Source organism: Eulemur rufifrons, chromosome 23, assembly GCF_041146395.1.
Source record: "Eulemur rufifrons isolate Redbay chromosome 23, OSU_ERuf_1, whole genome shotgun sequence".
NCBI lineage: Eukaryota > Metazoa > Chordata > Mammalia > Primates > Lemuridae > Eulemur > Eulemur rufifrons.
The window spans coordinates 24,065,093-24,079,313 of NC_091005.1; the positions used below are offsets into that span (position 1 = coordinate 24,065,093).

Sequence of the window (14,221 nt, forward strand, 5' to 3'; positions counted from 1 at the left end):
GCATTCCATTGCCTATATTAAATATGTTTAGCTTTTTTTTTTTTTTAAAGCATAACAGCTAGCTAACAAACCCACTGCATTAGTCTCTTGTTCTTAAGTGGACTCTTCACTAGACTTCATAGGGGCAGGTATCCTCCTTTCTTGTCTGCCTGTGGGCTAACTCCAAACCATGTCATCCAAAGTCTCTCCACTAATTTCGTCCTGCTCTCAATGATTTATGTTTATCATAAGTCTTCAACTTAAGTTATACATTTTTGTTTCCTTTTCTTAAAGAAAATCAATACATTTGCCAAGAATTCTTCACATGACTACATTTGCATATTGATTACATTTTAAACAAAAATGTGTTGCTGACTTTTATAAGGCTTTGTGTTCCCAAGCTATAAATACTACATATAAGTAAAAATGTTAAATTGTAGTTATTAAGAAATGTACTAAATTTGGATGTTTTTAATGTCACATATTTTCTGGCAATCTAAAAAGTTAAAAAAAATGTGACCCTAGGGTATACAGATACATTTTAAAATCAAAATTACTGTATAAATACTTTTATCTTATTGATAGAAGGTTAAAAGGTTATCCTAGCATATATACTGCTTCTATCTAACAGACAAAGAATTCTCAAATGTGAACAATACTTGGAAATTCTGAAGGTAAAGGTTAAATGCTTGTCTTTAAACTAAAAATCAGGATTAATAAACTTCTTTTTTCTTAGGGTGTAGAATAAGAATGTAGGAGTATTCTATGTTGATAGCTTAAAACAACATCTAGATAGAACGGTTAGGTAACAAAAATAAGGTACATCTAGTCAGAAGGATGTAAACTCAGAGGTACTGAGAATAACACAATTTCATTCCCTGTCCAGCAAAACTTTTAAGGTTCTAAGAGTGAGCTAAAGGGTAAAGGACATGACTGTTCTATCTATATCCAGACATACTGCATTTTTATTATTATTTCTATGTTCTGGTTTTTCTATCCTTTAATTTTTCAGAGCAGAGTTCCTAAGAATGATATGCTATTAGGTAAAAATAAACTTATTTAAATGTTTCCATTCTTTCCTGGTTTTTGTTTCAATAACTATGTCCCCATTCATTGATATTTTTAAAATTAGGGCATTAGTGGGAAAACAATTTAGTGGGAGAAGACATTACTGAGTACTAGTAACCTTCTCTCTACTGAATTTTATGTAGATTATCCACTATATTTTTCCTTTCTCAAACTGTTTATTAGGGATATAACTCCTGGGTCTTTAAAAAGTATTGGAATGGTATAGTTCAAAGAGGAAATAGACTTGCTGAATTATAATACGAAAAATCAAAGCACTCTGTACAAGATGAAAAATAACCTCCTTACCTTATGCTTTGACAAAAAGCAGGTTAAGCCAAACAGCATTTTATTCAAATGAGATAACATTTCACTCTTTTAAAATTATGTTCTTCCAACACACCATTAAGAAGCAGAGTGCAGAGAACAATTCAACTAAACAATTTTCAGAGCTCCTTTGTGCTAATATCTTCAGCTGTGATCAATATAACCATATGCATTATGCTGAATTATGCATTTCAGCTAAAGATAGAAAGGAACTTTCAAAAGCAAGCCCTTAAACACATGCAGTTAATTTAAGCATTAACCAAATGCAAACTGCATTTACATATCCTTCCCCCACATATTCACACAACCTGAAACTAATTTGTACCTTGAATAAAGAGGTGAGTATTCTCTAAAATAATTTGCCAGTTAGATGAATGACTATAAGAAGCCAGGGAAACATCTTCTGGCAAAGAACACTCGGTACATGAAAAGGTAAATGTGTGAAGAGACTTCACAGTAAAATTAAACAATTTAAAAATCTGTAATACAAAAAAGAACTTTCTATATATTAAAAGATTTCCTTAAATAGACAATTTCAATTTTTAAAATTTATTATTTCCCTGGAAAAAATGGTTAAAAGTGGTAGTATTTTTCTCATAACCTATTGTAACATTTTCACAAAGAAACACAAACTTAAATCCTTAGACTTGTAAATTTGAGGTATTCAAACAAAAATAACTGAAAAATAACCGTTGCATTAAAAATAAAAATGCAGTTCTAGCAATTTTTCTTTAGAAAATAATTGGATAAATGTGTAAAGATTTATGTAGAAAGATGTTGCTTAAGGTACTTAAAAAAATAGAAGCTACTTAAATATTCAATAGAAGATTGTTAAATAATCTATGGCACATCCACACACAGGAAAACTTTAACAACCACTATAAATGATGATGACATAGATTTATATTTATTCTCAAAAAATGATTTCACAACATACTAAATAAAAAAGCACATTATAAAACTATATATGCATAGAAATAACTCTGAAAGAACATACATCAAATATTCACAGTGATTATCTTGAGGGTTGTGGAATTGATTTTTAGAATTTTTTTGTTTACTGGACTTTTATTCTACAGTGCACGTGAGTTATGTTTACTATTTAAAAAAAATCCCAAAAGATATAAGAACCAGTGAAAAAAGATGAGAAATGGACAGATGGATTAAAATAAATTAACAATTATAATACTTAATAAGAACCCTCAGAATTAAATCAATAACAATAAACAGGTTTTAAAAAAAACAAAACTAAGATTCTACCCCCTTATGAAAAGTTTCTTTCCAGAGACCAATTCAGATGTTGAAAATAAAACAGTTTTGGAATTCTTAATATCTAAGTAAATACAAAGAGCATAGAAATAAAAAGGGTTTATTTCATTTCCCTTTCCTTTAAGAATGGGTAATTTAGCTGTTTTTGGAGAAAAGAGAAGGATTATAGAGCACTTTCACTTCCTTCAGTAAACAAGAATTTATTGAGCAACTACTAAGATAAAGTTACTCTGTTATGTATTCAACACTGCACATTAAAATCAGGAACTATGTATCTTTGACATCAAAACTTTAAACAGCCACCAGGTCAGAAAATATGTCATCACCTTTTTATTCCACTCATAATCTTCTACAGAAAAATTCATAAATAATCTATCATCAAATTTAATCACTTGGTGAATAAATGTTGTACTAGTGTGTTGCACTGAAATTAAGACTCATCAATTATATGTTCCAATTTGAGACTTGTTAAAATGTGAAAAAAATGTCAGATTGCAATTTTAAAATGCTATCACTTACAAGATGCATCTCAATTTTAAAATATGAAAAAATAATGTTCCTTATAGTCAATGAAATATGCCATTGTGATCTTAATAAAAATGTAAGAATACTAACTAGAAACACAATTGTTTTTTAGAGTCTGTATTAAACTTTTAAACATTCTCATGCAACTGAGTTGCAAATATTCAGAAGGAGCAATCTTATTATCACATTACTTAGTTTATCTAGTGGATGAGCAGATACAAACAACACTTGAAGCAAATAATTCATTTCCCCTGCTGTGCATTTGTGTGTATATGTATGTGTATGTAATACAGTAAAATTCAGACATCTTTAGTTATAATTATTTTAATTCTGTAAGATAAGAAGGGTGAGATCTGTGACTCAAAACATTTAGCTTATTAATTATTATTATTTTAGCAGGGACATCTTGACAAAGCTTCCTGGTATTTAAGTTCACTGTCACAGAGTAGAATTAGACATCCCATTATCAGAGAGATCCTCCCTATTCAACCTATCAAAAACAGCAAGCAATCACTTCCACCAATCTGTCATCTTACTCTGCTTTGTTTTTTTAACCATTACACCTGCCACCACCTCACATATTATGTATTTATTTAATTGTTGTTAGTTTCTTCCTATTAAATTTATATTTCATGAGGGCAAGACCTTTGTTTGATTCATTGCTGTATCCCCAGAACTTAGAATAGTGCCTAGCACTTACTGGTGCTCAATAAACACTCGTTGACTGTTGAAAAAGAAAGGCTCAGAATTTAGGAAAATTAAACAAATTAAAGACGACTTGAATAAGGGTAATTCTGAGAAAAAACAATTCCTTTGGCAAAAATGCTAGGCTGAGTAAGGGCAATTTTGAGCAACCAATAAATTCAAGCAAGTGGATGGCTGGGTCGCCAGTATATCATAGCAAGGTGACTGGCAAGCAGCAGGCACCACAATTAGTACTGATTAATTCAATGAATAAACATCAGATGTCCGAAACGAGTAAGTCAGTAGTTATTTTATATGTACCTCTTTCAGTTTTTAATCTGTCAAGGATTTCATTTTTGTCTGTTAAATCAGATTTCAAGGCAGTCTCAAGCTGAGCAATCTGTACTTTAAGCTGCTGTTCCTTTAACTTCCATTGCTCTTCATGGGCAGCACTGAAGGCACTGCAAAACACACGTGACACGCAAAGAAAGCTTGGAAATCAGCTTCAACCGAAAATAATAAAGAGAAAAGCTTTTAGTGGCACAGAGACCACTGTCATCATGTCTTAGGAATTAAGTAAACATATGCTGGTCTGCTGCTGTTGAAACCAAGGCGCCTTTCTCAGGCTGCGGTTAGGAAACATGAAAGAGTTTGTGGGATGAGCAAAGGAACTGGCCTTAATTTAGAGCTCTAAAGTCAGAAAAGTTGGCAGTGTGCAGTTTTTGTGGGACTAGTAAAGGAATTCAGATACTCTACATACTCCAGAGGAATCCACAATTCCAAACCTCAGCAATTGACAACGGACAAAACCATTCTCTCCCACTTACAAACCTCTTAATACAGAGAAAATGAACTTTCCACCTGATCTTTAATTCTGTGAAACTTTTAAAGAGTCTGTGATAATAACATGTTCACAAAATGCTGGCCACAAAATGGAAGCATATTGAACCACAAGACAGTAATTCTGATATTGATTAAGAGGTAGTGATAATGCATTTTTGTCATAAAAAACAAAGAGCAATAGACTAAGAACAATTTTAGTTGTAACACATGATCGGAATGAAAGCCAATGCTCTGTGCCTGATAAGAACGACGGAGATAGAATTACTGTTCCTCAATAAAAGTGAAGCAGCTTAGACTATGGTTAAAATCTGCTAATAATCAAGACCCAGTATACTAGGACAAATCAGTTAAAAAAGAAATGATACACAGAAGGTATATGATAACATTTATTTCTGTTAGTGGTTCCTAAATGCTGGCCTAGCCACTGGTGCTAGACCAGCTGCACTGAGGACACTTAGGGAGATTTAAAAATGAAGATCCCAGAGCCCAGGAATTCATATTTTTATAAAGCTCCCCAGATGATAGCCAGGTTTTGGAAAAACTGATCTTGATCTGTATTTCAGCAGAAAACCATTATCTGTGAAGCCTGATATGACTGAATAATCATCAGCAGCTTTGACCCTTCTACTTACTTTAAACCCAGTAAATAAAACAAGAACTTACATTATACAATCTGGTTTTATACTGATGATGAAGTAAATGGAAAAGAAACATATTACTGAAAATTGCCCTTAATGTTGCTCCCAGCTAGTCCTAAGTTTTTATTACCAACAAGTAACTTTTCTGGGAGGCATAGCTTTCAAAGAGCAAAATTGTGAATTCATTTCACATTTTGAATATTTTTACTGCATTTAAAATAACAAAATCTCAAAAATAAATGGAATCCTAAAAGCTCCTCTAAATATGACATCTATTTCTTCTATCAATGCTCCCATTTCACATATGGAACCTTAAAAAAATGCATGGATCTACATACCAATATTTTAAGTTAATTTTATCAAAAGTATAATTACCTAGACTTAAATGAAATCCCAATACATGTACATTAAATACTAAACTAATATTCCTTTATACGTTCATTTTTAAAATAAAGAAAACAATTTCTATGTCTGGCCAAATTATATATACCAAACTCATACATATAGATGGCATGAATGTGAGTACATATATGCATGTGTGTGTGTGTGTGTGTCTCTTGTTTTATTAAAAACATGCACTACCCGGAAAAAAATTAGCATGAAGAAATAGGCACAACTATACGCTATATCAGATGCCAAAAATTAGAAACAGTAGTGTTCCAATAGCATTAGTACCAGCAAAAGATCACCAACAGCTAATCTGGCAGAAACATCAGAAGCTGTATGTGTTTAAATTAAGAACAATTTAGCAGCCTGGTTTTTCCAAACCCACAAAATACTAGTGTAAATCAGCGTAAGTCAATCTGAATTTAGTCCACTGCTATCTTCCCTCTAAATTTAGGATTACATTCCACTGGAGTTTCATGAGGAATTCCTTTTGAATTTACTATATTCCTCTATGCTTGGAGCCATCTGTGTAACTATAAATGGTGAACCACATCTGGCTCCATTTTCTTTGTAAGGGCTGTATATATGATTAAATCTGCATATGAGAACAGTCTTTGAGAACCTTTTATTCATGAAAATGTTTTTGTATATTGCCTACAGTGACAACTGAGGGGGGATTGTAGTTGATCTTTTGTACACTTTTTACTGTTACATTATGCTGCAGGACCAATAACATGTCAGCCTACAGTGGAATGCCCAATGGTGCCTGTGGTCACTGGTACGTCCACTGGCAACCATCGGTCAGCATACTGTAAATACATACTCTTGATCAAAAATGTCATAAGATTAAATAAAAACCAAAGAATCCATCTACACCCTAAGGTCTTCTTTTCTTGCAGAAGAAATTCCATTTATTCCAATGTTTAAGGGCATCCTCTAGTGAGAGATAGGGAAGAAAAAACTCTAGAACATCTGTATAGAAATCCACAGATATTTTAGTTGGTGCCTAAGGAAAATTAAACACATATTTACATCAAGATATTTCACTTACTGAAGGAAGATGATGCCCAAATGTACTTAGAGTTTGATTTCTGGGAAGCACAAAGTGCTCATATTTGATCACATGAGCTTTCATGATTCCTAGGTTACAGGGGACAGATGTTCACTTTACAGGAATGAAGCACAGAGCATCTATGGGTGCCGAGCAGTGCTCTTTTAAATTTTGAATATTAGATGACTGTCACATCATAAAAACTTCATCCATACAATTTTTAAAAGGGCTAGTATCATCTTCAAAAACTAGATGAACACTTAAAAAAATAGGTATTAGATTATCTCTCAAGGAGTTAATACCTTAAAATCACCTAAGTGTGGCCCCATGACCGAATCCAAACTTCATGGAACAAATCCCTTTATTAAAAGGATTTTGGATTTGGTCAAAAGGCCTCCCTTAAGGATCCAGAAGGCCACATGTGGCCCCAAGGCTACAGGTTCTCTACCCCTGCTGCTCTGAACCCAACCTCAAATTGACTGAATTGGAGTTGGATAGCAGGGGGAGGGACATGGGTGGAGAGGTGAAGAAGCTCTGAAGGGGTGGTGAAACGTATATTTTAATAAGTTTTCCAGGTTATTTGTATAAATTATAGTTGAAGAACCACTGTATTGATCAGTTACTTAGCCCCAAAACTACAGTAACTTCAAAACTGGAATAGAACATTACCATATTATAGTATAGAGTTTCTCTCTGACCACATAGAAAGATTTAATTGCAAAAATTTATTCTGGACTTTTAAATCAAACATTTCTTAAAGTTATACTTATTTCTTGGCATTATTTCAAAAACATTTTAACATATTAAAAAAGGTTCATACCAAATACTAACATGAGGGTTTTATCTTACCAGATGATTCTCTAATATGTCATATGTCAAGAAATAAACACATTCAAAATTTCACTTGAAAAAGGAAGATGAAAATGCAGTCTGAAAATCTTATTTTTCTCCTGAAAACTAGCCAATTTTGAATAACAAACAAATGCTCTCCTTTTTAAAACATGCTATCATTATGATTAACCAAGCAGGGAGTATATGTGGTTCTTGATGAACATGAGTAGTTGGCCATGATGAACAACAGTGCCACAAAACAAAAGAGCTGTAAAGAATCTTAGGGACGATGTTGATTTTTGTAGAGTTTCTCTAACTATTTGACTTCTGAAATTACCTATATTTCAAAAAACTGCATTAGTGAATTTTGTAGTTCTATTTACTATCATGTGTTTGCTGGATTTTGTGAAGTGACATTAATTTTTCTTTTGACATTAAATGTTTTTGACAATCATTACATACATTTACTTCCTTATACCTCACATAAAATTCAAGTGTAAGCAGCACAATGAAGTTTGCTTTTATTGTGACAGGAAAAAAATACAGCTCAAGCATAAAACATTAAAAAAAAAAAGCCCTTGAAAGTCAAATTTACGCTCTTAGATCGCCTTTTAATATGGAAACATAAAGTTTTATGGTGATATAGTAAATATGGGAAAAATATAACATTCTCAAAATTCTAATTATGCATTATTCTCAGCTAAATTTGATTTTTTTTAATTCCAAGAAAATGTGTATGCTCAGTAAAATCTCAATTGGGGAGAAGCAGAAAATATAGAAATAATGGCCAAATAGCACTTAGCTTTTTGTATTTAGACGATGTTAAATTATTTGAAATTACAAGATATTGAAGATAAATGTAAATCAATAAAAATTTCTGAATGTATGACAGTTCCATTATTCCATGAATCTTTCCTTTTCACATATATAATTTCCTAATGCAACTAAAATCAGAGAAATAGTGAAGCATAAGGAAAAAAATTCAAGTTCTAGAGTAAAAAAATTTGGATTTTAGTCCTACAGTGGAGTCTCAGCAAGTCTGTGTGACTCTGTACAAGTCTCTTAATTTTTCTGAAGTCTCACTTCCCTCATTTATAAAATATAAGGATAATGTTATCTTCTCTGTCATCTAATAGGGTGTTGTGCAATCTGTATAATGATACTGAATTTTTCAGAAACATATATAATTTTAACTTATGTCTGAACCTGCTGTTGGTAACCCTTAACATAATGAGCCACTGTACAAAGAATCAATACTAGCAGGTAAACAACATAGATGATATAAACCAGTAGAATAATGCCTTACATTAATTTAGATAACTTTTCCAAAGTAAGCCAAAATAAAACCTATCACCACACTCTTTGGGTATGATTTGTTTAATTTACAAAATGTAAATTTAATTTGGAAAACATAAACATACAGCTAAAAAGTTAAAGATGTATTTGTAGCTCAGATGGCTATTTTCTGAGGTTTCAGCATATGATCAATAGAAGCAACTGTTGAATATCAGCTATAACACATATTTAAATATATATTAAATTTGCTTTCCTATAAATCTATATTTATAATTTATCATATGATGTATCATATACTGAAAAAGAATTTTAAAAATTACACATAAACATGCACACACACAGATATCTGTATCAATTAACCAAACTTAAATGTGGAGTAGAATTTTGTTTCTAACATAACCAGAAAGGGATTAATTTCTAAAATACAATTGTGAAGCAGATTAGGAAACAAAATTGAAGCAGCCCTTTAAAATTTATCTTGTGAAAATGATTGTGTCTTTATAAAGAACAGAGACAATTATTTTTCCCCCAACAGAATAACTCTCAGCTAATAAACTGGAGAGCCCAGTGAAGAGACCAAAAGAGGTTCCAATACAAGCTCTATTACTTCATACCTTCAACAGGTATAAAGTACCTCTTATGGTGACTTCATTCTATCTTCCTTGTCTGCAAAATGGGCATTTTACAATACCTACATTTCAAGGGGTTGTGAGGAACATATAACAACGAATGGAGAGTATCTAGTACAGTGTTTGCTAGCTTATAATTAGTGTCCAATAAAATGACAGCAGTTTCTACTGGCGACAAAGTGATATAGTTTTACTAGCAATAGATTACTGCCCAGGTTAAAAAACTCATTACCGATACCTTAAAAATCTCATTTTTTCTTTCATAAAGTATGCATATTTCTTGCAATCATCCACTGCTAATTCTTTAATCGATATTAGATATTTTGACAACAAATGCTTTGACATAAAAGATCTCAAACAAGAGAATGAAAGAATACATGCAATCATGATTTACCTGTCATACAGTTTATCATAATTTTCCTTTAAAAGTTCCCGTTCCTTTTCTAAATCATTAATTCTATCCTGCAGCTAAAATGAAAAGAAAATTAAATGTTAGGTGATTATTTTATAAAACTACATTGGGGCTAAAAAAAGAAACATTAAAAAAACCCTCTATGAGATGAGGCTAACAAGTTTCAGTCTTGATTCCCAAATTGCAGCTGCTAAGCAGCCACTTATATTGTCTGCATTTAATTCAGCATTGATTTTTTCCAACTTGTTAAATAAACATGAAATTAATATTACTGTTTGAATTTAGTAGAAATGTATGCACTGCTTTATGGCAACATGTGCAAGAACTCAATAAAGAATATGTTAAGAGCTTGCTGTTAAGTCCTGGGAAACAATATTTTTTACTTTCTACAACAATGAATTCTATTATTATATTTATTTTGGATTAATTTCCAAGTAACCTATAAAAAAGAAAATGATTAACTTTTCTTTAAGTTCATGATTCAAACAAATTGTGTCAATCACTATTTACTCTGAAGACACAATTTCTCATGTTACCTAGAATTTACAAATAGCCAGCAGCATTATGAATAAATGAATAAATAAATAAAATTATATACCTTGTTTTATCCCAATGAATAATATTTTCAGAAATAAACTTGGGGTAATAAGTACATCTTTATGAGTAAAATGTACATTTCTGTACTCTAGTATTTATTTTTAAGTTTCATTCATAAGTATATTTTGTAATCACAACTTTTCCTCATGGACCAGAGTACTCTTAAAATTCATTTTAATTTTCAAAATTCTCTTTTGATGGTAGTAAGAGAGAGTATAAGATTCTCCCAAGATCAGGACAGAATGTAGGCACCTTAACTTTATTTCCATTCTTTTAGGAACAAGTTTAACAGGCTACAGAAAAAGATTGTGCTAGTCGGGAGACATGAGTAGCAACAATAATAGGAAGACGAGTTTTCAAACAATTCTCTAGGAAAAGAAATTAGATAATTTCACAAAATTGCTAATATTGCAGAACATAACATCCATCTCTTCAGAAACAGATATATTCCTATAACTTTATTTTGGTATCTCAAATGACTAACAAATTGTAGCTGAGAAAGTTAAGTTCTGTAAGTAATCTGCCATCCGTTTCAAAATATTCTGTTTTCTTTTTACTCAAGGATCTTTAATCCTTTAGGTAAACAGTGGATCTCAGTACATTTGCAAGTAATGTTAGGCACTGATTCTCCATTCGTATATTATATTGACTACTCTATTTTGCTGTGCTCAAAACACAATTTATGTAGCTTATAATATTAAAATAAATATAATATTTGAAAGGTCTGTATTTTACTTTTTCAAAACGGTTACAGAGAAGTTTTAATGCAACAGATGGCTAATCTCTTTGGGAGCTTACCTCTTCTATTCTTCTTTCAGAAAATGTCATAGAATGTAATTGTTTCTCAAGACTGCAGCATTTTAAACGCTGCTCTTTAAGTTGCAGATTTAACTCATCTCCATTTGCCACCAAGGCATCATGGCTGATCCTGAGAGTTCTTTGCTTCTAAAAAACAAAAAGAAAGTCTTTTAAATCTTACTTTTGGATTATGCTTTGAATAAATAACTACAATTTTATAAATAAATTTATTCCTGAAGTTCAAAGCATACAGCTTATTTTTCACATCATAAATGATGTATATGTGCTACTTATGTATCAGAGATACTCTCAACCTAAGTGTGACATAAGGAAGAAAATATAGGGTTATTTTAGCACAGAGTCACATAATGCAAATTGTTTCTGTTCTTTATTTTATTTCCCCCTAGTTTCTGACTTGTTGAAAGTGACCAGTAAGTAAATTAGTTTTAACAACTAACTTTTTTTTCTTTTTGCTGTGGTTACATTGGTTGGACATGCTGTCTAAAAATGCTGCATGGGTCAAAAGTGCTGACCACAGATACTTGAGCTGAAGGGATGTGCCACCATACCATATAAACAGCCTGGGATGGTTAGCTTTTAATTTAATACAATTGAGTTAAATTTTTCAATTTAGTAACAGTTATAAACTCTTTAATTTTTCAAAAATTGTCTATGAACATGCTTTAAATTCAATTTTATATACTTCGATGTCACATAATTCCTTTATAAATAAAAGAGGTAATTACATTAAAGTCTTCTCATAGAGACCATATATATAACCATAACATGTAATGCCTCATCTGCTAAATAAAGGCACTTAAGCTCTATTGAAGTTTTTCTTCACTCATTTAAAAGAAACACGGCTATAGAGCTATTCAAGTCAATCTTTGTTAATGTTTGTATTATTACAGAACAATATCTTCAGCCAGATTCCTTTGGGCTCCTCACTTCATTAAAGCTATTGGCCTGAACCTCTCAAATCTTTACTGCACATCAATTTCCAGAAGAGGTACCTGTACTACAGCAGACACTTGTTGTTGTTGGTATTTAAACAAATACGTGGGGTCACCATTAAATGGAAATCAAATAGTGAAAGTGGTAATAGAATGTAAAATCATTTTTCAATTTTTTTTAATTCCTTATCTTAGAAATGGCTTTCAACTACATCTATTTTTAATTTTCCTCTTCTATCTGTCTATCATTCCCACTCTCTAATCAGTCTCCTCTTTTGTTAACTCTCACATTTAGACGGAAGTAGTTATTACTTGGCATTTAAGAAGGTTCCTGCGGTATGGAAAACACTTCCCAGAGCATGGCTGAAAAATATTTAACTATCTGATTCAATACTGAATTTAGGCTTCAGATGAGCCTATGCTTTGCATCAATTTACTGCTTTCTTTTTCTCAATACTTCAAAAAAAGTACTGCTTAATATAAATTCTGCTCATCTGCAATGTTTTGGAGTTCATTAATTCCAGAACCTAAGTTAATTATGCAGTGCCAACAAATAGGAGCCCTCTGAAGGCACATTCCTAGGGAGCCACGGTCCTTGTTAAAACAACCATGGGGATAAAGAATCCCTAGTATTGTCAACCCAAATTGTTAAGATTTAAAATAAATACACTGATAGTTGACATTATGAGTACTCAAATATTTTCAGATAATGGTAGTAACCAAAAAAGAAAGAAAATCCACATTAAAGAAAGATTAAACAGAACATGATTACTAACCTACTCATAACTTTGGTCTATCTTAGGTATTTTATAAATGCTTAGAATTGAAGACACACACGAATACAGCAAAAACTTGAGTGCTATGTTCCAAAAATGAATTCAGATAAAAGGAGATATGATTTATAATAAATGTGTTCATCATTTTATGATGACAGATATTTATAAAAAGCACAGTTAATTATTTCTTTAGTAATTAAGTTATAAATAACAAACAATATATGAAGAGAAATTATACACATTTGTGAATAAAAAGAACAATATATAAAAATTACCTTTTACTGTTTGACCATTCCATGTAAAAAAAAAACCTAAACACTATTTTTGAATCCTTTACATCATCATAATAAAATAAATTACTACAGTACCTCTTGAAGCTGAATAAATTTTCCTTCCATTACTGAAAGAGCATTGCTTTTTTCCACTAGTTGTTTATGAAGCTTAATCATTTCTACATTTTCCCGAATATTTGACCTTCAGAGTTGTGTTTAAGAAAAAGAGAAACAGAAGTACAGAAATATAAGTTAAAAGAAAAAAAGATCTATGGCGTAATCATAATTTTTCAATTAACATTACCTAGAAAATGTTTACAAACTTGCACATCAATGAGGTTTTTAGATTATTGTAAATGTAGGACAGATTATTTAAAACCAATTAATAATCATTCTTGAACTTTCATAACCTCAAACTCTCAGAGTTTAAAGGGAGCTCCCAAACTTGATGCTATGTTACCTCTACAACAATAGATAATATGGATTTAAAATCATTTATTTAATAGTGATTTGATGACTATGTTACCTCTACAATGACGGATAATATGGATTTAAAATCATTTTATAATGTCTTGATAGTATGAAAACACATTAGTTTTTAGTACAGCAAAGGTTCCATCACCAAACTTTACACTTACTTTAAAGAGGACTATCTTGCTACCTTTCCCTAAATGAAAAATATGCAATACGGCCATTCATCTTGCCACCACTCCCTCGAAGCAAATGGTATCATAAGATTACCATTTATTGGAGTTTCCTCTTGGAGTTTTAAACTTTTCAAAATATTTCCAAAAAAGTGACTTAGCATTTTATACTAATAATGCCCAAAGCTGGCATTTAAATATGTTGCAGATGTGCCTTTAGCTGTAAGAGATCATTTGATGTCCAG

General features: G+C 31.5%; 1 protein-coding gene across 3 annotated transcripts in view; it reads right to left on the reverse strand.

Annotated features, from left to right (window-relative positions):
• RPGRIP1L (RPGRIP1 like) overlaps positions 1-14,221 on the reverse strand; it is a 95,005-nt gene that overhangs the window by 57,841 nt on the left and 22,943 nt on the right. For all 3 annotated transcript variants that reach the window (XM_069456291.1, XM_069456292.1, XM_069456290.1), the window contains 4 exons: positions 13,429-13,534; positions 11,332-11,478; positions 9,919-9,992; positions 4,171-4,310 (listed from right to left, as the gene is read on the reverse strand). In XM_069456291.1, the coding sequence (XP_069312392.1) occupies positions 4,171-4,310; positions 9,919-9,992; positions 11,332-11,478; positions 13,429-13,534 (467 nt within the window). The remainder of the gene's footprint in view (positions 1-4,170; positions 4,311-9,918; positions 9,993-11,331; positions 11,479-13,428; positions 13,535-14,221) is intronic.